At 50.7% G+C, this 25,528-nt stretch overlaps 7 protein-coding genes across 7 annotated transcripts; 3 read left to right on the forward strand and 4 right to left on the reverse strand.

The window, feature by feature from the left end:
* Positions 1-3,863: 3,863 nt before the first annotated feature.
* Positions 3,864-4,732, forward strand: plyF-1 (putative pectate lyase F; the record flags this gene model as incomplete). The annotated part of the gene is made up of 4 exons (XM_037325539.1): positions 3,864-4,225; positions 4,292-4,391; positions 4,447-4,500; positions 4,556-4,732. The coding sequence occupies 4 exons, from the start codon at positions 3,864-3,866 to the stop codon at positions 4,730-4,732; spliced, it is 693 nt and encodes a 230-aa protein (XP_037174934.1).
* An 876-nt stretch (positions 4,733-5,608) lies between these two features.
* CGCA056_v010293 (Beta-glucuronidase) lies at positions 5,609-7,423 on the reverse strand (the record flags this gene model as incomplete). Its single annotated transcript, XM_037325540.1, has 1 exon — positions 5,609-7,423. The coding sequence occupies one exon, from the start codon at positions 7,421-7,423 to the stop codon at positions 5,609-5,611; it is 1,815 nt and encodes a 604-aa protein (XP_037174933.1).
* A 2,437-nt stretch (positions 7,424-9,860) lies between these two features.
* axe1-0 (Acetylxylan esterase) lies at positions 9,861-10,916 on the reverse strand (the record flags this gene model as incomplete). The annotated part of the gene is made up of 2 exons (XM_037325541.1): positions 9,861-10,453; positions 10,505-10,916. The coding sequence occupies 2 exons, from the start codon at positions 10,914-10,916 to the stop codon at positions 9,861-9,863; spliced, it is 1,005 nt and encodes a 334-aa protein (XP_037174940.1).
* Positions 10,917-12,277: 1,361 nt separating this feature from the next.
* On the forward strand, positions 12,278-13,735 carry HET-E1-3 (Vegetative incompatibility protein HET-E-1; the record flags this gene model as incomplete). The annotated part of the gene is made up of 2 exons (XM_037325542.1): positions 12,278-12,831; positions 12,883-13,735. 2 exons carry the CDS (start codon positions 12,278-12,280, stop codon positions 13,733-13,735), a joined length of 1,407 nt encoding a protein of 468 aa, XP_037174939.1.
* Positions 13,736-15,072: 1,337 nt separating this feature from the next.
* On the reverse strand, positions 15,073-16,716 carry FUC95A-0 (Alpha-L-fucosidase 2; the record flags this gene model as incomplete). Its single annotated transcript, XM_037325543.1, has 4 exons — positions 15,073-15,880; positions 15,913-16,039; positions 16,090-16,322; positions 16,379-16,716. The coding sequence occupies 4 exons, from the start codon at positions 16,714-16,716 to the stop codon at positions 15,073-15,075; spliced, it is 1,506 nt and encodes a 501-aa protein (XP_037174938.1).
* Positions 16,717-17,662: 946 nt separating this feature from the next.
* Positions 17,663-19,104, reverse strand: CGCA056_v010297 (uncharacterized protein; the record flags this gene model as incomplete). The annotated part of the gene is made up of 6 exons (XM_037325544.1): positions 17,663-18,052; positions 18,111-18,306; positions 18,369-18,560; positions 18,629-18,800; positions 18,862-18,889; positions 18,955-19,104. The coding sequence occupies 6 exons, from the start codon at positions 19,102-19,104 to the stop codon at positions 17,663-17,665; spliced, it is 1,128 nt and encodes a 375-aa protein (XP_037174937.1).
* A 2,597-nt stretch (positions 19,105-21,701) lies between these two features.
* Positions 21,702-23,771, forward strand: SDH-0 (L-sorbose 1-dehydrogenase; the record flags this gene model as incomplete). Its single annotated transcript, XM_037325545.1, has 6 exons — positions 21,702-21,748; positions 21,826-21,945; positions 22,016-22,232; positions 22,310-22,843; positions 22,899-23,502; positions 23,560-23,771. 6 exons carry the CDS (start codon positions 21,702-21,704, stop codon positions 23,769-23,771), a joined length of 1,734 nt encoding a protein of 577 aa, XP_037174932.1.
* Positions 23,772-25,528: the final 1,757 nt, after the last annotated feature.

The following is a 25,528-nucleotide window of genomic DNA, read 5'->3' on the forward strand; positions in this document are numbered from 1 at the left end:
ACCGAAATCCCGCGGAGAATTAAGGTCGCCGAGGATGTCGAGAAACAGCGATGAGTTCCGTCAGCTTCGATCACAATGTTATGTATCTGATTTTCACTTCCGAAGGGCGCAGTTGACGTGTAGCCCGAGGCCGCGGGGTTGGCCAGACTTGAGCGATTACATACCCCCAGTCTGCAGCCGGGCATTAAATGTAGATCGCGCGCGGGGACCTTTCAATTATCGGCTACTACATCAAATGGATCAGTTTAAAGACGGTGCATGTTCTGATTACCTCTTATTGGAAGATGAACATGGCTTGCTGATTCTCTGCTCCGCACCCCCTCAGGGTCTCGATTGCCAACTGTTGCCGTCGATCTCCGAACTGACCAAAGCGCCAAACGCACGTGAAGTCTTGCGAACGCCGCGTGCAATTTTGCTTCCACATTGGATGTCGCTTCCCCAATGGCACAGAAACTGACACAGGTACCGACCAACCACACCATCAGCACATCCATCCGACTACGACAGACACCTCCGGCCCCACAGCGGAGACCGAAATAACGGAGGTGGGGTGCGATATACCGGAGCACTGCCGATCGGCCTGACGAACCGATGTTTTATCATATTTCCCTACTCATTGCAAAGCTGGAACAAATTTGGCACTGGTAGAATTAGAGACAGTTTATTTTTGCTATGAGAATTGAGACCTCTCGTTACCTTGTGGCTTGTCTTCACGATCAACTTTTTCATCAATCCCTTGCGTCGCGAAGTGTCCGCAGGGGCTCTCGCCTGTGGGCCGCCCTTCAGATCCGGGACACTAGCAAGCCACAACAAGGTCTTTCTGGAACAGCCGCTTCGCAGCGGTACGCCTCTTCTGATTAGTGGACATTCAATCACTTTCAGTCCCTTGCTTCCAAAGCCGATAGAAACTGTTGGCCTTCTACGGCGGCAATATCAAAGATGACTCGCTATTGACATGGATGACAGAAGTCACTTTACCACGCGAGCCCCACTGAGATAGATTTTTAACTGTAGTTAAAGCGACGCTCATGTCGCAACTCCAAATGAAAACTAGGAAAGGCCCTTTAGAACCAAAAGCCCATCTGCTATACAGCAGACAAAAGGCTCAAGCTTGGCTAGAAGAGGAGCATGTAAGGGTCGAAAGAAGGGTTCAAAAAGAAGCTTGACATGCGAGCAGCGTGGCGTGACCGAAATAAAATGAAATTCTAAGGGAGAGAAAAACATAGTCCTATCAACTACGATATAAAAGGTGGTGCGGACCCAAACGCCCCGGGCAATCTGTTTTCTACTTTCACCCGCCACACATGGCAATGCCCAATTTCCGAAATCCCCGTGCCTGTAAGCAGCAAGTAGGATCTCGTACTTCGTGTCAACTGACATCCCGGCAACAATGAACACGCTCCATCATATCACGGATTGGAAGATAGTATCAGGTCCCGGCGACTTTCATTCCCACTGCAAGCTGGGAAGCCCTTGCGATATCGGCCACCGAGGATGCCTATCGGATTGAGATGCAATATGCCAGAGGAGTGGATGGTTATAATTCGACAGTAGGACAGCACCCGAGCGGCAAGCAGACATGGTGGCAAGCTGTGTGGCTGAGGGTTACCACCATGATGGCGGACAGATTCGGCTCCAAGTATGAACACAGCTGTGCATGACGTTATTGGACACGGTTATGGACATTTTGTCCAAATCGAAACCATGATTGTTACTTTAAAGATGAGCGTCCAAGAGCGATGAGCTCCTATATGTAGGGAGAGACCAAACCCGCAGAGTGGCTCTACCCGCTTCTATTACGTTCCTTATGATCATGCATTTGGATTCTGCTCAGTCTATGTCATTGTTCATCAGCCACAGCGGCCAAACCTCTTCAGCGCTGCTGCTCGATCTCCATGGGATTATCTTGTTTTTGGTCGAGCTCCGCATCATCCCTGATGTTCCCGGCGTGTATGAAAGGCCTTCATTTGCTACTCATTTCAGTTGAAGGAATAAAAGTATGTCCAGCGTCGCCGAAACGGGTATTTTGTGTGACGCTCATGACCGGACCCAAGGCGCAACACCGGAATCTGATTGATAAACTCATCAGCACAAGTTGTTTGTATGAACCGCCAAGGCAAATATTGAACATGGCCAAATTTGAATGCAACCTCCTTGACAATATAGCTGCCGCGATTCTTCTTGGCATTCATGGATTGTTGGGTGCTTCAGTGGGGGAGGCTCTTGGCACCACCTTTCGATGGCTCGGCGCAGGCGGAAGCTCCCGGGATTTCAAACAATGCACTGCAATGGGTGCTTGCGCGCTTGCTGTTTTCCCCTTAACAAAACGAGATTGATAGTGGTTTCGAACTCGTGAAATTGCACCTTGCTACTTCAGCGGCACCTATCGGATCTTCTAAAAGCAGGTGGGCATCCGTCAATGGTTTCTCAGCCAGTCCCAAATGATACGGATCCCATTTAGAACCGCGCAAGAAATAGGGTCTTGTCAAGGTGACTATGCCGCAGGAAACACTAGCCTGTATCAATTATCGAACGTTTTCCTTTGCTTGCACTTGTCAAGCGGGTGTGAATACGAGCCACCTGTGTTTCTTGTCTTCCAATGTACATGGATCTCCATTGTCCATGTGAAGTACCTAGTCCAGCGACATAGAATTACAAGACGTCAAACACGGGACGCGATACGATCGAATTATCAGATGACTGCGTTGCAATTCATTACTTTTCCACGTTGTGCCAAGACACTGATACTTAATCCGGGACTTGGTTTTCGTCAATACCGCGCAACCCATACTGCTGACAGCCACCTTAGACAGTCTGACAAGTACAGACGGTGTACTACAGAAAGTCCATTCCGCTGAGGCAACTCGAAGTCACTTCTAATTGCATGAGAGGCGAGATCAACGCGGAACCGCATTCAAGTGGACTTTCTTGCGAGTCACCCGCGCGCACGTGAGGTAGATCAAAATCAGAACGGTCCTTCCTGACTTATGTCAGTATCTCCGACACTCTTTGGTGTCCTGCTGTATCTAGAATCGCAGAAAACAATTAAAGCGATGTTTGTCGAGGCGAGCTGCAGCAGTGTCTCGCCCCCGGCTTGACAACTCAGCAGCTTTTTCCGTCTAAAATCTTGATGCTTCCAACAAGAGATTCTTGTTCCTTGGAACGCACGAACGGCAGCGTACCTCATGATTTTCTGCCCAGCGTCGACTTCGAACAGCGGCCTCCTGCCTAAATATGAAGCTCTAGTTCGTCTAGGCGCCGTGCCAAGAGTGGCAGTGCCGAGCCCCTTGGCGCGGACGGGGCAATGATCGGCCCCATTGCTGGCAACGATGCCCAGGCAATCGACCCCATTCAAGAGCCGTTGGTGATCTTATCTGTTTTGCTTGTGCGCGATTAGAAAGACTCGGCATGTTTCAACGCTTTAATATTCCACGTGTGAGGATCAAATTGAGATGAACGTTGTTTCCCAGATTGATTGATTGTGCAGCGTGATGCTTACCCCAATGGATGACTTGCCGCCCATCCCCACTGACACGTCAAAATCCATGGCTCCAACCGGTGGATACTACTGGGAACGCGACTGTGGAGGACACTGCGAAGCTCCCCTCGATGGCCAAGACCTCCTTAATTCATTCTCGACTTGATGTCTCGAGAATCGGCGCAGAGTCTGAACAAGTTCCCGCCAGTCGAAAACACCCTGGAAGATGGCATGCTGTGGGTATAAAGTGCCAGTCAGCCACTGTCATTGACCTGGAGTCCGAGCTCATCAGCGCAAGCTTTCATTGCAACATCTTCACTCTTTTCAATTCTGTAATACATCACTGACCCTTTCCGTCGTTCTTTCGAAATTTACATCAGTCATCATGCGCACCGACGCCTTCAAGTTGCTCGCGGCTCTTGCCGTTTCTTTCCCCGTCGTCTCCGCCTGCGTTGGTAAGGATGCTATGCCTACTGCTACTGAGACCATTAGCGGCGATACGCCCATCGAAGTTGCCGCTGGCGAGAGCTACGATGGCAAGCTGGCTCGCTTTGATAGAGGGTCCGGTGCCTGCAAAGCCCAGACGGAGGGTGGTCAGAAGGACGCCGTGTTCATCCTGCGCAAGGGCGCGACTCTCAAGAACGCCATCATTGGCAAGGACCAAATGGAGGGAGTTTACTGCTTGGGTGGCGGCTGCACGATCGAGAACGTCTGGTTTGAGGACGTGTGCGAGGATGCCATTTCCATGTAAGTTTCAGAGATGAGCTGTTCAGCGGAAAAAAGGCATAAGGCTGACGAGAATTCCCCCTGTAGCAAGGAGGATGAGGCGGGCACTGAGACTAGAATCATCGGTGGAGGTGCCTACAAGGCCGCTGACAAGGTAGTCCAGCACAACGGCTGCGGTCACGTCAGCGTAAGTTTGATACTCTGAAGGACAATGCAACACACTTTGGCTGACACTCAGAAAGATTTCCAATTTCTACGCGGAAGACTACGGCAAAGTCTACAGAGCTTGCGGCACTGTAAGTAAACCAGAGACTTTGTGACGAAGGCCTGATTTATCTAACAACACGACAGTGCGATGCCTGCAAGCGCACCGTCAGCATTGAGGGTGTCTCTGCCTACGGAGGTGGTGAGGTTGCTGGTATCAACGAGGATACCGGCGATGAGGCGACGCTCGTCAACATCTGCACCGACGCCAAGACCCCTTGCCAGCTCTACTCTGGCCCTGGCACCAAGTCGGGCGAGTGCTAGGTTTCTCCCGGCTAAAGAGGCAATTCGGCCCCTATGATGAATAAGAACTTTCTCGGCCTTGATGGTTCTAGAAATAGACTTCCTGTGGAAGAGTCATCCGTCTTATGGGGGAACCTAAATGGTTTCGTGTAAATACTTCTTCACAGCATATGTTATAAGCTTATTTATTAGCTTTACGAAAATGTCCCCGGGGCAGGGGTCTTGGTCTACCGAAAGAATGCGGAGAGCCCAACGCGAGATATTTCATCTTCAGATCCGTGCACCGGTTGCGAAAGCCGCAAATTCGTGTCTCATATCGACTTTTGCCGTAGACAAATATTCTTATGAGCCTGTGCATTGAGTTGGAAGAACATCTCAAGCCAACGGTGGCTCGATCTTCTGGTGCGACCGAGGAAAGAAAAAAAGCGCGCCTAAACATTGACGATCCACATCAGTGACCATGCGCCTCGGCAGAAGGGTTTTGGAAACCTGAGTGTGTTTGCGAAATCGGAAGCTCGTTATCCAATTCCTCGCCGGGCCAAAACGACCCGGTTGTAATGAGCTTCAATTTTTTGCCCGCCATCAATCACCATGACCTCGAAACTCTTCCCTTAGGTAGGATCATTAAGTCTCCCCTGCATATTGTCTGACGGTTCCTCAGACTGAGCCCCATAGAACGTTCGAAACGAGCCAAGCTGGATTGCTACCGGACATAAGTGAAGAGGGGATTTGCTATTGTTCTAAGTACATCGCAATAGATCACGGTTTATTAGCACTCTGATTCGCAACTTGTAGTCCAATAAAGATATCGTGTATTCATGACAAAGCAAACGATCATTAAATCCATTACATACGCCTAACCCCAAACAGGACCTGGTATCAAATCTATAACCGAGTCTAGAAAAGCAAGACTCCCAGAGTAAATGCTAAACTCCATGCAATGCATCCATAAACTGCCTTCCCATGCATCAGACTCGTGGCAGCACTGTCATCGCCGTCGTCTGACGAGTTGCTGGGGTCTCCAGCCGGGCCTGGCGTAGACGTTGTCGCCGTACCAACACCTGGAGACGCCGATGTGAGAGCATCACATGCCGTGGGGTCTGGTTCAGAAGTGCCCACCCTAGCGCCGATGTTTACGACGACTGCCTCGGCATCCCGCAAAGGAATGCTTGCCTTGCCATCGTTTGCAACCTTCACAGTAATGTCCTCGTTGGAAACCTGTGACTGCGTGCCTGCATTGTCCTGCTCGAAACTAATGCCATTCCACGTTGTGCCATGGGTAGCGTCTGATCCATCGGCAGTCAAGTAGCCCAAGTGCAGTGTCTCGCCCGCAAGGGAGGTCGGGAAAGTCAAGTCGACGGTAATGTTGGACTTGGATGAGTCAGACACGTTGGCAATCTTGCCATTGAGCAAAACGACGGAAGAAAGGGAGTTGCTCTGATAGACCGAGTAAGCCTTGAGGTAGTCCGCATAGCCAGAGGGAGCGTTCGAGATCGACTCTTCGGCGATGCGGGCGGTACATGATCGGCCAAGAGTCTGGCCGAACGCCGCGAAGGCATAGTAGAGAGGGCGAACGAAACGGTCCCGGCCGAACATGCGCGTTGGCTGCCAAGCGCTGGCGTTGCTGTCAAAGGTCATATGGAATTGAACCGAGGTGATGTTGAGTGTTGCGGCGTAAAGAAGGAAGTTGAAGGTCCATAGGGCGGCAGCGAAAGTGTCGCTCAATCCCTCCACGCCGAGAGGCCCGACGACAGACATTTCTCTCAACGCGAAAGGGTAAGGCGTCTCCTTTGCTTGGTCTAGCTGACCCTCGATCGTGCTGAACTGCTCTTTGGTGTTGTCGAAGTGCATCATGTAATCCAGAGTCAAGGGGTATGGGAACGACCCTACGAAGTAGTAGTAGTTGTGCTGGTTCCAGCTGGTGATGAATCCCTTGTCTGAGTTGTTGGCCTTGACATCGAGGTAGCTCTCCAAGTCCTTGATCTCGAACCCGGTACCAGTGACCCAAGCGGTCGAGGCGGAAGACTCAAAGAAGTTACTTTGCAGGTTCTTAGGTTGCAAGACTTCCTCCCAAACGGCGCGTGCTCGATCAAGCCACTCCTGTGCATACACCGAGCCGGACCAAGATCCCTTTCTGAACCCGTTGTGGTTGTAGAGGTCTGGCTCGTTTCCGAATTCGAATGAGACGAGGTTGAGATTGGTGCATCGGTCGATGATTTGCGTCGCCATGGTCGTTAGCCTCTCGATGTAGTCCGACTCGGCATATCCGAGGTTCAAGCCCCATGTCACGGGAGTTCCCTTGGGCAAACGGTTGGCGATCTCCATGAACTTCGGACCGACAATGAAATTGTCCGCTGGGACATCACCAGGAGCGGTCGGCTTCGGGTTGGGCTTGATGAGCCAGTCGTCTTGCGAATCGTCGTAAATCAGATAATCCTGCGTGTTTCCACCCAATCGCATATGCGCCGGTCTGCCGGTGAAGTTGGCAAGGTTGTTTAGAAGGTTAATCGTCAGGTCGTTGGGAGTTTCATCTCCCATGAAGTAGTAGAGATGGTCGAGTTCGATACCGAAGCCGGCAAACGACGGGTCGACGGTCGCGGAAATGTCGGAGGGAACATCTTCGGACAACGATAAGGACAGGACTGGGTCGGCGGCGAATGCTGCAGAGATGAGGCCGAAGCCAGCTAGAAGACGACTCTGCAACGGCGCCATTTTAAAAGCAACCGGACAAAAATTAAGATAATTCGTTAGTAACCAGAACCATCGTGAGAAACGCAGCGGGGGCGTTCAGCCGTCTTAAAAGACATTGGAACATAAAGATCGGTCACCGAAACGGGCGGATTCATCGCCCTCCACAGATTTCATCATCCTTGTGGACCAGGTCGAACCAACCGAGCCGGAGCTTTTGCGCCTGTGTCAGTTGAAATCCATGTTCACCTCCCGTTCGATGGTACCAAGGCTGGGCAGCAGCTCCAGTCTGACGCGTACTACGCGGCCGGGCGGTGACTGTGTGCCTGTGTTCTCATGTCTGCAGTCAATAGCTCGAAATCGTTGGCGATGAGGAAGGGCCGAGATGCACAACCCGGTTTTCTTGGGAGATTTCCATACTTCCACCAGGCCTGGCTGGCGAACAAATGCAGAGCCTAGACCGTCCGCCGTGAGAATGCCATGCCTGTTTAGGCGCTGCGATGCCGTTGTGCCGTGATTGCGACAGACGTTTGGTGGGTTAATGACATCAGGGAGGGAAGCACTCCCTGTTGGTTCTGCGGGCCAAGACGTTGGCGGTTTGTCTCGCCCCGCAAAACGTGCGTGGATGGCAGGGAATCCCATGGCCATCGGTGATGTCAACAAGACGTTTAGCGATTGTGGCAGGGATAGCAGCCCCTGTATTCCCTCCATCCCATCGCTTGCAGGTGAAGAGACGTGACAACCTGGCAAATTTGGTGCATCGGAAGTTGGGGCGACATGAGCAGGTCGGGAGGACGGGAGCTACCTCGTCTGACATGAGTTTGACAGAGTTATGGCTGCTCCCAGAGGCCTGGCACCTCTCCCTCGCTTGCCTTCACGAATTGTCCGAATCGTCAAAGAGAGTTCTGTCCTGCAGGAACAGCGGAACGGCTTTGTCGATTACTGTCGATCATCAGCCATCGACACAAAATTAGAAACGCCGGCCCACAGGATACTGAGGCAGCACAGCTGATTTTGTTGTTTGAAAGGATGAGAATTGAGGAGACGCTCGCCACACGTTTCGGCGCGGAAGCAAAACGAACAACGGAATACCGGGACCGCGAATATGTGGATAAGCGATAGGGGATGATAAGGATCACCGGTCGCAGCCTCAAGAAAGCACCACTGAAGGATGAGGGCGTTGGATGTCTTTGACGCGGCTGACGTCAACTGAAGTAACAGAGCGCGCCGCGCTGAACCAAGTGTTTGTTGTCACCAGGCTGTCCTGGGTTTGCAGCTTGAAACGTGCCCGCCTGGTTGAGCCGCCATGAACGACAAGATCGGGATCCCGCTTTTTGCGACCGAAGTTTGCTGGTCATGGGATCCAGCCGGCATCTCGGCTCCACACACCAGGACGCACAGAATTTCTTGCAGCTGGCGTGCCGTCATTATGAGCATCAGTTGGCTCATGACCAGCCCAACGAACTGTTTGCCTATCAAGCTCGAGAGGATTTCAACACACGCGTGTCAATGCATTCTGACATGGCATCTCTTCCATATTAGTTTTCATTCACACGGGGCTGTCACGCTCTCAGCAAGACCTATGTCCACATCCATCCAAGCAAACACTGCAAGCAAGCACCGCTGACTCCCGGGAATACCATAGGATTTCAAACCCCCACACTTGACTGCCGCGGTCCCATCTTCCATGTAGTGCTGTTTCCTCTCCACTTGGTGCAGAGCTTTTCAGCCACCGCTCTGCATCTTCGCTCGAGCTCATTCAATTGCCAGCTGGCGGGGCTCCAGCTGTGGTTGATATCTGTACAATTCTTGGCAGGTTGGCGTAAAATTTTCACTGATCAGGAAGACCTTCCCTGCGCCTGTGCGTACGCCCGGGCCTTCGTCACTCCGATCCAGCGAGACAGCCCGGGTGGTTGTGCCGGGAGTCCCGGGGAGACGGGTAGATCACGACCATCACAAAGACCGGAACCTCCAATTGGTCTGACGCAATGAGGATCATTGAAATGATTTCCTGGATTACGCGAAACCTGCTTCCCGCTCTATCATTAGAAATTGATCATTGAGATGCGCAGCATCGCAACGCTGGAGTGGTTTTTTTCATCGCAAACATCTGCAACGAATTGGCAAAAAAGGTGGCCCAGTCCGTCGTGGAGCCGCACGGGCAATGCGTCGTCGATAGGTGGGCTAGATTCCAAAAGTCACTTTGCATTGTTTACATTACGCACGAATTCAATGGCAAAGAAGCACTTTGCTGCTCAACACTCCGTTCACCTAATTCTACGGAGGAAGACTTCACGGGGTGTTTCTGTCAATGTGCTAGGGAGTCATTACGTTCTTCAAATTTCGAAACAGTCTACATGACGAAGAGTGCTCCCATTTGGTTTAATTTCCTCAAACTCTCAGTCTCAAATTCGTAATGCGTACCGTTCCATCACACCGTCATTCACTCAATTCCGAACGTTTAACAATACTCGCAAGCGCCTGTAGGGCAGTATCCGTGGCTGCAGCTGAAGCTGCAAAGTCCCTTGTAGCTGTCGTCAAGTCCGGTGGCGGGGCATCCGTCCCGTCCATCGCCACCCGGGCTGGTGGTCTGCTCGCCGAAAGAGGCACACTCACAGACACCGTCAGGGCAGTATCCGTTGGAGCAAGCGAAGGCACAGAGGCCGCTGTAGTTCTCCGATAGGCCGGACTTGACCTTGCCGGAAGTGCAGTAGGAACCGGTAGAAGTCGGGGCGGGAATGCTGGATGTCGCGGTCGCGGTCGGGGTGGTTCCGGAGGGAACGCACTTCTCCTTGATGTAGGCGGCGCCATCATTTGTGTACAGCTGGAAGTAGTTGGTGTGGGCATCCTCGCCCATCGTGCGAGTACCGTCGCCATAGGCACAGACGGTGTCCTCGCCGTTGCACCAAGAGCGCAGGACACTGGAAAAGTTGTTCAGGTTGGCGAGGGACGAGCTAGAGCGAGCCATTTGGCCGCTGTAGGTAGATCCGGCTTCGACGTTGTAGCTTTGGTCGGCAATGTGGGTTGGGTCACCGAAAAGGAGTGCAGCGCAAACTGGGACGGATTAGCAACCGACTTCTTAGAACATTGTTCCAACAAACTTACCCTTGCTGCCGGGCGTGGAAGTGGCATCGAGGCCCGAATCAGCGAGAATGTCGCCAACAATATTGGCACCTTCGCTGTAGCCACTCAGGACAATCTTGGAATCGGGGCACTTCGCAACGTAGGCCTTGATCTGGGCAACGCCGGAGGTTCGGCCCTCCTCAACCGCATTAGGGTAACCCGAGGGGTTTGACGCATCGAAAAGGATGTCTTCGTAGTCACAGCTGGAAAGACCGGTGCAGGTAGCCTCATAAAGAGACTGTTGGCGTCCAGGGTAGCCCTCGTTCCAGCCACGAGCGAAGAAGAGGTGAAGATCGGTGCAGGATCCGGAGCCGGTGGATTGACGCTTTCCGGGGGCCGCGGAGGCCAACAGGATGAAGTTGAACAGGGTGGTGATGGCCTTTGGTGACAACATATTGACTGATTAATATTATGAGTATTATTACCGTCTGGTTGGTTGCCGTCGGAAAAAAACGAGTGACTGGTCGTGGACGATGAGATCGTTGGGACCAAAAGATGCGAAAGATTGATTCCGGGGAAATCGGAGTCTTATTTCAAACCGGAGGCTGAAGGTGGACCATGGGGATAACCCATCGGTCCATTGTTGCATCGAGTAAGTACAACTCTCCCCTGATGCTGCTTGTCCGGGCGAACCGATAAGCAGTTATTGTGGGTTTCGTCGGTGTTGACCCTCGAAAATAGCAAAGTAATCGTGGGTTGGTATCATTCGCAGGGATCTAGAGTGGGACTCGCACGAGCTTAGTTGCTAGGCTGACTCTCGATACGAGGCAGGTAAGCAATTGTGGATGTCGGCTGATGAATGTTATGCGGTCTGGAAAAGGGGCACCATTGCCGTAACAGCACACAGCCAACGGCTGTAGGTTCCCTTAATGCAAAGTACTTGGCTTATTCTCAATTGAGAAGTATTGCAGTGTCTGAAGTATTGGCAGTTCATTTGCACAGTATTGCACATTTCAAATCTGGTGCGTCCCAGTAGGATTCATGTGCGCACATCGTGGCCCAGAGTTCCCGGCGGGATGCACGAGATGGTAATAGTTCCTTCCAGGCGCATGTGCCTGGCAGGCCGGATAACACCAGCTCTGCTGCATTGTATCTCATAGGCACAGGGGAGAAATTCTACCTAGCATCAAGCTGTCTCAACTTTATTGACAATCTCATTGAGCCCCGAGCCCCAAGCAACTGTTTCAACAGGCGATGCCTTTGGATACTAGGGGCCCCTGTCAAGTCATCGTCGGAGCGAACAGGGCTACGGGCCGGATCGCCGGAGCTCGGACGATGAACATCATCAATTTGCGTGCTTCTTGACTCAATATTTGGCGGCCGTTACTGCGGATTTGAGAGCTCTCATTCGGTCTTCCAATGGCAATTCAACATGTGCAGTCGGAAATTTCAGGTCCCGTGAGATGCAATCGACTACAATGTAGTACATCAAAAGCTACTAATTCCATCAGAATAGATAGTGACGGCTTCATGTCGGCGGATGGATGTTTCCGTCGAGGCAAGACATATTACTGTCAGGCTGTTTTTGTCTGGATGGACCCCGCTATCTTGCGTTAAAGGATCAATGGAGCCCCAAGGAGGGGTCGTCTCCGACGCGGTTGGTCTGACGTCTGATGCTTCATCCACCGACAGGAATCAATTCTCACCCTCACTTGATATTCATTGGCCATCATCGCGATAGTCGCCGCTATTGATCTGCATCAGCATACGCTCGATTACAATTGGAATTTTGGCGGACGGAATACCTCCGATATTATGTGGCGTATCAATCGGCAAACTCTGGAACTCGAGGAATTCCTCGGCAGCGATACTCTTAACTACGCCATCTTGTCGCATGCTTGGAGCTGCGGGGAAGTGACATTTCAGGATTGGACCGACCGATCTCTAGCCTCCCAAAAACAAGGATACCAGAAGATTTTGGATGCATGCGCCCAAGCACGTGGTGCAGAATATAACTTCCTGTGGGTGGACACGAATTGTATCGATAAAAGCAGCTCATCGGAGCTCACCGAAGCCATCAACTCAATGTTTTCTTGGTACTTCCATTCAGGAGTGTGCTTTGCGTATCTCTCCGGCATACCAACATCTGGGCAAAACTTCGACGCAGAGGGTATTTCCTGTAGCCGATGGTTCACTAAAGGCTGGACTTTGCAAGAGCTTTTGGCTCCCAAAGAGGTTTTGTTCTACGCAGCCGATTGGTCGCTCATTGGCACAATGTCATCTCTTGCACATCACATTTCTTCGGCTACAGGCATCGACCTCAAACATTTCAATTCAAAGTCAATCACGTCTACGATGTGGCAAGATCGGTGGGAGAATGACCAGATTCATCCAAATCTCCAAGCATCCGTTGGTGAAAGACTTTCATGGCTGGCTCGCCACGAAACTATTAGACTTGAGGATATGGCATATTGCATGCTTGGAATTTTCAGCATATCTATGCCTCTGATATACGGGGAGGGGTCTCGGGCTTTCATGAGACTGCAAGAAGAGATTCTGAAGGTTTCGGACGATCATTCTTTGTTCTGCTGGTCTTGGTCTGCATTTTCTGGTACGGGGAGTCTACTCGCGTCTCGCCCACATGCCTTCGAAGAAGCATCTCAATTCACCCCTCGAGAAAACAATAGGCCACAGCCATACAGCACGACGAACGCGGAGCTATCGATTCAACTTCGAACGCTATGTTGGTCATCATGTATCGGCAATTTCAATGTTGACACCATAAACAAAAACGAAGATACAGGTGTGTTACTGTCAGGGAATCCATCCACAGGTCTATTTATCAGGTGTCCTTATCCAGGAGTCCCGATTCATCTTTGTCACACAAGAGGACTGAAAACCCATTCTATAGATATGTTTGTGCCAGCCAACAGAACGGGCCGTCGTGTGATTGAAGCAACGCCTTTTGCAAGAACAGCGTCAGCCAAAGCTGGGGTTCTACTCTCCATTGATACAAGAGACAAATACGTCGAAATTAAGACGCTCCCTGTGGGAAGTTTTCTGGGAACCTCAAGCATAGTCGATATTCGGTTCCAAAAATCAGCTTTGAATAGCAGCGCATATGGAGATGCCGAGTCAAACTGGTTTGCAGATACAGTTGACACAGCCCCGGACATTTTGGGAGCTACAATGGTCAATTTGAAGCTTTCCAGGGAATTTCAACACACAACAGAGTCGGAAAACTACCACAAGCTGGCATGCGACGAGACCTAGAATGGCATTGCTGCCGCATTCCCCATGCTGCGACTGACTTTGTTGGTTGGTCGCGTTATGCAGCTCCTCAAATGTGACGGTCGGAACATCAGGGAGTAGACAGGCGGAATTACGTCCAAAAGGCTCTCATGGAACCTGAATTTGCGGGTGCCTTGAATTTCTCTGTCGTAGGCAAAGTCACTGTTGCTGTTGCGGCAAGAACGTCGAAGACGGTAGGTAGAACGCTGCTGAAGCATGTACACCTAACTTGAACTAGCCTAGCGAGGAGCACATATAGAACCTCTCTCATAAATCATTCATACACTTAAACGTTCACGTCCGATCTTGGATCTATCATAACGCTTCCATGACAGGGTTAGACAGGGTTGGCAGCGCGTCATCTAATTAAACTGATCGAATGTCCGTATTATGAATTACTCTTCAAAGCTATGTCTTAGTCACTGTCTGCCTGATGAACGAATATATAGTTTGCCAAGAGGGAAGAGCATTAAATTGACCATTTACTCCTGCCTTTGGGGAAACGACCTCCACAACCTAGAGCTCTAAGGCTTGCTACATCGTATCAGAACATACAAAAAGCGCAATACCACTTAATTAGTGGAATCTGGCATACACAAATAAGTTCACGCTGGCGAAATCTCCAAAACCTGCCCTTCAGTCGTCCTGATTCCAGCAGTGTACATATCTCCATCGACAAGAACACTCTCAGCATTTCCAACCCGAAGATTCAGCTTACCTCCAATTTTCGATGTAATACCTGCTCTCTTGAAGGCACCATTCTCCCATTCGACATCAATAACAAAGTTGCCTCATGCGACCAATCCCTTTGCACTGCCCGTTGGCACGGCTTCACCTGGTAAGGCAGGAAGAATATGCACAGTACCCGTGTGGCTTCGAAGCAACATTTCCGTGATACCGCTTGTGAAACCGTAGTTTCCGTCAATATGGAATGTCGATCCCTTATCTGTGTTCCATAGGTTCGCGGTGGGAAATGTAGCGAACCAACCCTTCACCTGCTCCCATGCATCCGCTCCCCTGAACGATCGTGCGTACATGTTGATCATCCATGTGCGACTCCACCCTGTGCTTCCTGATCCCGCATCCCTGCGACGGTCAAGTAGAACCTGAGCGGCCTCGGACAGCGTTTCGTTGACCAATGGTGAGAATTCTTTCCCAGGATGCAGAGCGTATAAAGGTGAAAGATGACGGTGACTAGGCGCCGATTCTTTGTATTCATAGCGCCATTCGAGGATCTGGCCCTTGGGACCAATCTGCGCAGGCTTGATGCGAGGCAAGAAATCTTGAGCCTTCTTCAGGTCTTGGTTGGTATCATCGATTCACAAGATGTTCGCCGCCTCGATGATTGCACTAAAAACGTCGTGCATGAGCTGATTGTCCATGGGTATGTCGATGTCCATTGGCTCCGAGCGACCAGCCACGCTGAAGTTGCTCGGGACGACAAAATTGTTCTCTGGTGACAGCGAAGGACCTGTGATACGGTAACCCTCGTGTTCAAAGGCATAACACTCATAGAACGTAGCCACGTCGATTAAGAAGGGATAGGCAACGTCTGCTAAGAATGTCTTGTCACCCGTGAAGTGGTAATGATCCACCATATGCTGTACAAGCCATGCGGCGCCCATGGGCCACATGGTAGAAGATGTGTAGTTGTCAGTTGCACCCGGGTCGCCCCAAACGTCCAGATTGTGGTGAAACATTGTGCCGTCACAGCCATACATGGCCTTCGCCATGGCTTTGCCTCTTGGGTTGGCCACTTTCATCAAGTCAAACAAAGGTTCTTGTGTCTCGATCAGATTCGTTGGACCGGCAGACCAGTAATTCATCTCGGTGTTGATATTGATAGTATACTTTCCGCCCCAAGCAGCCGTGGTTTTGTTGTTCCAGATGCCCTGGAGATTCGCGGGCATATCTATGTCGGCTTCGGTGTTTCGTGAGGCTCCAACGAGCATGTGGCGGCCGAGATTCCAAGTGAGAGTCGACAGCTCAACATCACTTGAATCGTTCCGGGCTATGGCCACTCTCTCATCCGTGGGTAACGCAGAAAGTCCTCGCGGTGATTTGCCAAGATCAATCGAGGCCCGTCCAAGAAGGCTGCTGGGGTCTTTGAGGGCTTCATCCCTAAGTCTGAATGAACCTTGGTCAGTGCAGCGTTCAACTTGCGATCAATCTCAGCCTCCCATTTGTCCTGAGACGCGAAGCGGTAATTAGTCTCTGCGTCGAAGAACAGGTCAATGGCCGTAGCTCCCGTGATCCTGAGAACGGAACCATCGTTTTCGAACTTCGCTACTTCAAATCAGAACGAGCGGGTACTGTAGCTTAGGGGCTCTGCATACCTCCCGGTGCCACGAAACGAGCCTGACCAGTAAACAAAATTGGGTTTTCATCAAGAGGCTGTCCGCTAGAGCCCATTAAGATCACTGAGTTGACGCCGCCTGCAGTGGATGCAACATTGACCAAAATGTTTGCCAGTCGACTGAAGCTAGCCTTGAGGTTGAGAGCACCTTCCTCACTGGAAGTGAAACGAGCGGCGAGCACCCCAGCTGGATAGCTCGCGATGAATTCCCGCCTATCATTCAAAATCGTTAGAGAGAGTATTCAATACGCGGAAAAGACTATACACACGTGAAGTTAACTCCGTCGAAAGCGTACGAGGAGCCCGAGTTACCCAGCTTTGTGTCAAGCCACCTCACGTAGTTCTCCAAGTTACCGCTGTGCCCGAAGTCAAGATCCAAATTGCCGAAATATCCAAACTGACGTTCGGATTTCTCGGCCGGGGTCATCTTCCTCAACACAAGCTGGCCGCCTTCGGTAATTTTGCCAGAGAGAAACAGCTTACGAGCCACAGGTAGGGTCGCCAAGGCGTTGGGAGGAGTTCGGTCTTGGATAGGACCGGACCAGATGGTATCTTCGTTGATGGTGAGGGTTTCGTTCGCACCAAACAGTTCCCCCGAGTCGTCCATTGCCGATCGGAAGAGCGCCCTGTTCCCATTCTGTTGTTGGTTTTGTGAACCAGAGGTAACGACTTCCATCAAAGGAGGGTGTGGCGTTGCTTGCGGTGGCAAGCAATGCTGCAATAAACAAGGCATGTGCAAGCGTCATTGTCTTTTGTGTGACTATGGAAGTTTCGAAATCCAAGCTTAATCGACGACTAACTCCCTCGATAGACCTTTCAAGGCATCAGTCTCATTTTATAGATTTCGCTTGTAAGTCGACTACCTCTGATGACACTGCACTTCCGCCTGTCATGCACACCTTGCAGCTCCATTCTGATTGCTGGTCAAAATCCGACGCTCGTGATGCATTGAGTAGTGGTGGCATTGCGGGGAAGACGAAGTGTGTGGGGTAGGTATGTCTGCGCCCATCCCCGACGCCCTACACTGGGCAACAAAGTCTACTTCACATTCGTGGAGAAACAAAGGACGATTCTCAAAATGGCTTGCAGGATAGGGTCGTCAACCGTCCATCAAGTCTAATTACTTGGACACCCCGCCGGCTAAATGCAGCCTGCGAGTCATCCTTCAGATTCGATCTCAGAAGGGTAATATTCGCCTGTCATTCACTCCCGTGCCAATCAAAGCGAACATATAAACAGCGTCAATATGCAGGTACAACAAGGGTCAGCAACTCGTGTAAACAATCGTATTCGGCAATCTCCCGAACGTCAATAATACGCTACGATGTCATCAAGCAGCACGTGGAAGACTTAAGTGAACACCAACGTAGGATGCACGTTGAATGACTGATTCTGTTTTGGTGGGAATCGCAAATGAGTATTAATGAAAGATATAATAGCTAGCTCTTAGCTTGATTATAAGGACGTAAGCTACCTGCCTTCGGTTTCTCCCGTCGGATCCTCTTCGTTACGGAAACTCAGCCTCGCCATAGATGAAATGATCTGTCACACACTCATCGTTGGCTTTCTGCCGGCTTTACCTCGTACGTAGTTGTGACCATGATTCCACCATGCTGACCACTAGACTTACTTGTCAAGCTTCCGTCGCGGTCACCGCTAGCCTGAGGCCAGTTGGCGGATTCGGAAGACTTGACAATATGTTCTTCGCTTGAGTTGTTATCGAACTCGGTCATGTTGTACTTGTTGTGCCTTCTCTTTGCAGGCATAGAGCGGTCGGTGCTCTGGCCGCCACCTCCAATCGTGACCAACTGGTGACCATATCTATCACCTGATCCGGTGTACTTCATGGCCCCGCTGCTGCTGCCCTTGCTCGAGCTGAGCCAGTGAGCCGAAGAGAAAAGAGGTCTGATGCAAGCTGCGTTCACGGCGATAATGCCAACAAACTGGCAGGGAACAAAAAGTCAGTACTTTTCGGGGTTCCAAAGGATAGATGTTGCTTACAGTTTCTCGGATGGCCCAGATGGTGCTGACATTGATCCCGTCAATATCTTTCAACGACAGAATGCAGCGTAGCAAGGCAGCGATCATGACGAAAACTCCCGAGCACAGTAGGACACCAATGGCGAGTTTGCGTTTGATACTGAGCTTCACCGTCCATAGAAGAGGCAATGGAATTGAAACAATGCACATATCAGTCCTTGAACAATCATTAGCCCCAAAACCTTCCCACGAATTAGTCTTAAAAGCAACAGAACTTACGTTACATTGAGAACAACCAAACTCAAGTAGTTTGGAACGGCCAAAGTGCACTCGTCTCCTGGGTATGGTACAACCTGCCAGTTTCTTTGCACGGGTGTACAATGCCCCCAGATAACAACGATTACGCCGCAATACGCTAAAATGGTCGCGATAGCAGTCCATTTTACGATCTTTTGTTGTCTTGTCGCAAGTCTGTGTAAATAGCCATGTTCAGCTCGACTCCTTATAGAGTAGGTGGTAAGGACGGAGGAAGGACGTACGTGATGCGGCTGAAAAAGAAGAGAATGCAAGCCTTCAAGCACCAAATCAGAGTAACGTAGAAGTTCCATCCCGCCAGCAGGCACTTCGAGCCAAATTCGAACTTGGCGATTTCTTGGGGTGTCAGGGTCGCGCCGATTTCGTCGGTGATCCCAATATTGGTTCCATTTTGACCTGTTGAAGGGGCACAAATTAGACGTCGAACTGAACAATTGAAGGGAAGGGACCGACCAACCGATGAGCTCCAGCATACACAGTTCTAACTACAAGATAGAGTTAAGGTAAGCAATCTGTCCAAGACGTCTGGAATATGATTGGTGTGACTTACAGTCCAGAAAATCAAGCACAGAACTGCAAAATAGTCATCCCCTTGCCAATTGAAGCCGATTATTCTCCAGCGAGCGAATATTCGAAGTAAAATCACAATTACACCAAGACCGTACTCTGTCCAGGCCTCAGTCTGGAAGGGAGTCGCCATTGTGAAAGAGGAAAAAGACACGAAAGGAGTGAAGAGGCCAGCCAAGCAAAACACCCTCAAAAGCCATCAGAACCACCAAAATAACTGACACAAGGCCGGTGGGAGTTTTCGGGGCGCCTCGGATTAAAAGCCGCATTCCTTCGATCAAAATGTGTTTACGTACAACGTTTTCTCGCCATCTGGATGAGGATCGAGTCTGCTTCCCCTGTGTGTGATTGACAGGGGAGTAGCCCCCGAAACGACATAACGTCTTCAGCGGGTGTTACTGAGAAGGACAATCCTTGGATCCGGAGTTCCGGCAAGTCACAATTGACAATGCCCTCTCCTGTTTGGGCAGGCAGCGATCGACGGGGAAATCGTTCTAATCAGGCTCCCAGGGAATCAAGGCATCAATGTACTCTCTTGGCACAGAATCGGGCCGCCGCGATATTCCTTCCAGCCGATAACCACGTGCCGGCATGGAATATGAATCGGCCAGCTGTTCATGTTGGCTCCTGCGGCGAGATAAGCCAAAGCTCGGCGGTGACTGTATGAGCATCGCGCAGCAATGAAGTCCCTGTTCTGCACATATCCCAGGCATAGCGCATTTCCTGCGCCCACTGAGCATTTCCAGATCTGGACAGCTCTCCTGGTCTCTCAAGGATATGACCGTTGACTTGAACATTCACAATTCCCTGGCGGCTCACCGGTAGGTCTGAGCTCGCACTGATCATCACTATTCACAACGAATCAGATAGGCTGGGCTAATGTTAGCCAAGCAATGTTATCCATTTGGACTCTTCAATTCCAACCCATTAGTACTAGGTATCCGTGTGCTGAAGGTGAAAAGGGCCCAGTCTCCGTGCGTCTTTGGTCCAACACAACGTAGCATCCGCCAGAGCGGTGATCCGCAGGACCACTTGAAAAATTTCTCAGACCAAACGGAAGCAATTGAATGGTCGAGGGTATTATCGCCAAGATAGACCCCCAAGGGCATGGCCTTGCCAGCAGGGGTCTCGCTCCATATTACGAAATATTACAGGCCATGAAGGGTACGAGTGCATTCTCCATCAGCCGCAGGTCTCACAGTCACGCATGACAATTGCTCACAATTTCCGTAAAATGGGTCAACATTTTCATCTTCCAGTTGTCCGGTTGGCGATGCTGTCAAAGCTGAATGCAGACGCGGATTTGGTTCCTCTTGTGGGAAATCCCTGATCTCTTCAACCCCCCTTATCAGATTCGTCGCGTAAACACAGATGGAGACGGCCCACAGTCGGTCGGCGAAAGGGAACAGTCAGTCAAAATTAGAAGTGATGTGGGCGCCACTCCCGTCCGGCCCCATATCCCGAGCTTCATAATTCTGCTCGTTCCAGATTTCCCACGGGGGAGAAAGGCACCCCAGGCCTTGACGGAAGTTCTCGGGCTCCAATGGTCAACTTGTCTCCACAACTCAAAAAGCACGACTCTTGGATGCATTTCTGTGCGAGTTGCTCGCGTTCACTTTCATGTTGTGAGAACGCTGGAATATCACCAAGGAAACTGCTGTTGAGTATTGAGGGTCTTCTAGAACGACAATGTTGCATTGATTCACCCTAATGGTTCGATGCCAATTACGAATTATGATCATGACCTGCAGTATCGGAGCATTCGATGGCAGGATGCAACCTGAACGGTCTTGAGGAAGCTTGGTACGCCTCATCCCTATTGAAAGAGGAAGGAGGCAAGCCTTCGTACGACGAAGAACCTTTCAACCACGGCTGAGAAGGATCATATTCAGAGCCTCCCGATCCCCTTTTTGCCTTCGCTTCGTTCTAGACCAGGGGCAACTTCTGTAACTGTCGCATTCTGGGCTGTGAATGTGAGAGATTTTGACTGCCCTAGAAGTTGCATCCTGCGATGCCTTGCAACCAGCATTCCCATTGGTTCATGAAGTCTCACTAATGATGATCGTCGGTCGGTAGTTTGTCGCCCAGCGAAACCCGGCATAGAGCCGGACAGTTTCCATGTCGAAGCGTCGTTGGCGCTGTACAAAAGGTCTTGGGATATTCACAATGGGCTTAGTTCGTGCATATTCTTCAGAGGATCGACCCCGGAGTTGCTTCCGGTTGCTGCATTACTTCTGTGGGTGCTCTCATGCACGACGGTCGCTGAAGACACACGCAATCCTAGCACCAACAGTGGTTAAAGCTGTTTTGCGTGTGCGGGGACCCCAGACATCGGCCCAGCCGTGGTGGAGATGGTTCTGCCAGACCCTGCAGGTTGCGGCCATTAACACCGAAACCACCGGCCATTGAAGCGGTTCAGTTTCCTTTTGGAGAAGATGGGCATCACTTGGCAACGGCGTAGCTTTCCCCAGTCGTATGAGGGCAAGTTCAGCATACTCAAGGGGTAGATAGCAGGTTGGTGCATGTCAGATGAGGGGGAGTTGAGGTTGATACGTGCGAGAGGAGAAAGCGAGAATCGGACGCGGGTCTAAGACATTGCGTGAGAGGGTGCATACAAGAATCCGCGACCTAGCCACTCGAAGGTGTGCATCGGTCGTTTTTCTCGTCACTGTCTAAGCTTTCTCGCAAATTCTCTTGAAATTATCCCGACTTTAGTCCTGAGCTTTCAACATGGGTTCTATTCCTCAAGATCTCGTTTACGACTTCGTCATTTGCGGGTAGGTCCTTGGCACTTGGACTGAACACAAATATTGGGGGCTCCTCGGAAACTGACCTGGCTGTCTCTGTTTTCTAGTGGCGGCACTTCTGGTTGCGTTGTAGCTAGCCGACTTGCCGAGAACCCCAACACCAGCGTTCTTGTCATTGAGGCTGGCGAACACAACAAGGACTTGGAGAATGTTCATATGACAGGGGGGTGAGTCAAAACACTGCAATTGCAACTCACTTTATCGTTCAATGCTCACAAGCTCTGCTTCGCGTTCTAGTTGGTCCCAACTTTTCGACAAGGAGACCGACTGGAACGTCGTCAGCGAACCCAAGGCTGCAGTTAATAACAGACAAGTGAAGCTAAGTCGGGGCAAGTTCCTCGGTGGTTGCTCAGGATGTAATGGTACTCTATGCATTCGAGGCGCCAAGCAGGACTACGATGACTGGGGCGCTGAGGGCTGGAGTGGCGAAGACTTTTTCAAGTATATCCGCAAGGTATGTAAATCCCGGACCCTTTGATTGCTCCGCTCTCCTCATTATTCGTTCGCATTTCTAACATGCAATTTGCGCAGGCCGAGAACTTCCACGGAAAGGATTGGTTCAAGGCGTCTTCCGACCATGGCACCGAAGGCCACCTCGACATCGAGCCGCACGATCTCGCTCCCATCTCCAACCTTATCATGGACTCCATGGTTGACAAGGGACTCCCACTTGATCACGACATGTTCACCCATGGAAACAACCCTCATGGATGTGGCCATGCGCCGAGAACAGTGTACAAGGGAACTCGCACGACTGCAGCCAACTTCGTTACAAACGCCAACACGAGGGATAATCTGCATCTCATGACTCAGACACACGTTGACAAGGTTATCATCGAGAACGTCAACGGGGAGCTCAAGGCCACTGGCGTCCGTGCAGTCAAGCCCGACGGATCCCCCGTCAACATCAAAGCAACCAAAGAGATCATTGTGAGCGGCGGTGCCTACTGCAGTCCCAATATCCTGAATCGCTCTGGCATTGGTGCCAAGTCTGAGCTGGAGAAGTTCGGCATTCAGACTTTGGTTGACTTGCCCGGTGTCGGTAAGAATTTGATGGATCATCTTGTGAGTCTACCTTCTTCACACATGTGTCAAACCTTTTGCTTACAGGAGCATCAAGATCGTTTTCATGTTCTACGAGACTGAAAAGGAGGGCCTGACCAACGACCATCATGTTTACCACGGCGATAACTTTGCGAAGACATATGCTCTCTGGAAGGACCATAAGGCAGGCTTTCTGTCGACCTTTCCCTTCGGTGCTTTTGCGTACGCCCGCTTAGATGACCGTCTCGCCGATTCGGACTTGTGGAAGAACGCCCCTCGCGAAGAGGGACGTGACCCGATGGGTCTCACGCCGAAGCAACCCAACATTGAGTTCTTCACCACCGAATGCTACGGTGGACCCAAGCAGTTTGATAAGTTTCCCGTCGACAACAAGCATGCCTTCAGCATGATCGCCGAGCTCTTTGCCCCCAAGTCTCGGGGCACTGTGGCCCTTCGCAGCACTGATGCCACCGCGGTCCCTGTTGTCGATACCAACTATCTTGCCGACCCTCTTGATGTCGAGGTCCTCGCCGAGGCGTGCCGATTTGGTAATGAGATCATCATGCAAGGCAAGGGTACCAAGGGTATCGTCAAGGGTTCTTGGCCAAGCGAACTTGTACACCACAAGTACACGACTCGTGAGGAGTGGATTCCTTACGTGAAAGACAACGCAACCACCTGTGAGCTCTCCATCCGTTACCTAACATCCTTGAATGATTGCTAAGATCACGAACTAGGCTACCACGCTGCTGGTACTTGCGCAATGGGCAAGGCAGACGACCCGAAGGCTGTTGTGGACCATACCCTCACTGTGAAGGGAGTCAAAGGCTTACGTGTAGCTGATTGCAGTATCATGCCAACCCTCAACGGTGGCCACACGCAGATGCCGGCCTACGGCATTGGTGAAAAGGCTGCCGACCTCGTCAAGGAAACTTGGAAGCTCAAGTAAGAGCCTATTTGGATGAGGAACGCCGGTTGGGAGCTTCATCTCAGTCCTAATTGAGAAAAACTAGTTACCAAACGCGTCTTGCCTGACGCGTGAATCATCAAGAGCAGCCCGAATTAGGCTAGCTTCTTTTGTACGCAGTTAAAATGGAAATAATGTGACGAATCATGGTTTCGGGGAACTTCGCACGCCTCCACGAAACGGATTTACTAGTGATGCATGTCGGCCGGTTTAGCACACCTTCGAAGCACATGCGATGCAACTGAGCTCAATCGAGAAACAGTCATCTTGTAATCACACAACATCAAGTGCTCAAGAGAGAGCAGCGATAGCCTTCTCACAATCGCCCAAAACAACCAGCATAAAGTTTGCAGATTTTTGCGCACACGACCTAGTCCCCTGGCGCAAGGCTTAACAGCGTACCAAATACACCGCTACCTTCTACTAGCATACCTCAACCAAACGATACATTTTGAAGCCGAGGCATAACTATCGCTACTCTCGAGGCGGCAATAGATAGTATCAACATAATATAGTGACGGCATCTTAACATTAAAGGAGTAATAGGTTATAGCAGCGTGAAGAGGGAGATGCTTACCCCCTATAATCGAGGTAATTTACGCTCTCTTTATATACCCCTATAGGTAGCTATAGAGATTGCTCTACTATCCTAGCCCTCAAATATTTCCCTATGAGAGTTATATAGTAGTTAATAAGGTGCGCCTCCAGGCGGCAAACTGCGAAGAAGAAAAGTTAGGAGGGAAAGATCAAGTGCTCAAGAATAGCAAAATCACACAATAATGGGTGCACAGCCTTCCCGGCAGACATTTCAATGGAAAAACCTTCAACTACAAGGAGTATCGACCATTCAATAATCGAGATTCTAGTCTAATCACATGTCTACTTGCTACGATTCTGCGGTTAGCCATCACACAAGAACGGCGGTTTTCGACGGATTTTCAGCGAGATACATATCACGTCAAAGCTGGTGGAAACAATCCCATTCTGATTCGACCAAACCTGGAGCTTTTTGGCCCGCCGAAATTGACGGATAGTTTGCAGATCGGACATCTTCTTCCATTGTCGAAATCTCCTGACTCTCATTAGTGCATTGATCTTGTCGCCTATTGGAGTGAATATTGTGACGAGGGACATAAAGGAACGGCCTGCCGAGCTACTGATGTTACGCCGCTTCCGCGCAGAGTTCTTTATCTTGGCGAAATCGAAACGCTGCCTTCGTCTCTTGGAAACGAACGGCGAGACCGAGCGATACGTCGCTTTAAGCCATCGATGGGGCAAGCAACAGATATGTGTCACAAAAAAAAAGCAATGTCGCCATGCGAAGGGGTGGAATTCCATAGGACGACATGCCAAAAACGTTCCAAGACGCCATTACTGTATGCCGGCAATTAGAAGTATGCTACCTGTGGATTGACTCGCTTTGCATCGTTCAAGATGATGAGCAAGATTGGCGAGTTGAGTCGGCAGCAAGGGCGAGCATCTGCGAGAATTCTTATTTCATTGTCACTGCGGCTACGGCACGGGCCGACGAGGAGGGTTTCCTCAAGGAGAGACCAGAATGTCATCTATCCCATCATGCACAATGGGCATCTCGTCCCGTGGAAGAATTCGGCACAAATGCAATAACAATCAAGAACCCATTTGGTCGCGAGCGTGGTGTTTTCAGGAGCGGCTAGTCCCTCGACGGCTCCTAACTTTCAGACATTCCGAAGTCACATGGGAGTGTCGTTCGGCGTCAT

Source organism: Colletotrichum aenigma, assembly GCF_013390185.1.
Source record: "Colletotrichum aenigma strain Cg56 chromosome Unknown KSG_Cg56_contig07, whole genome shotgun sequence".
In the NCBI taxonomy this organism is placed as follows: domain Eukaryota; kingdom Fungi; phylum Ascomycota; class Sordariomycetes; order Glomerellales; family Glomerellaceae; genus Colletotrichum; species Colletotrichum aenigma.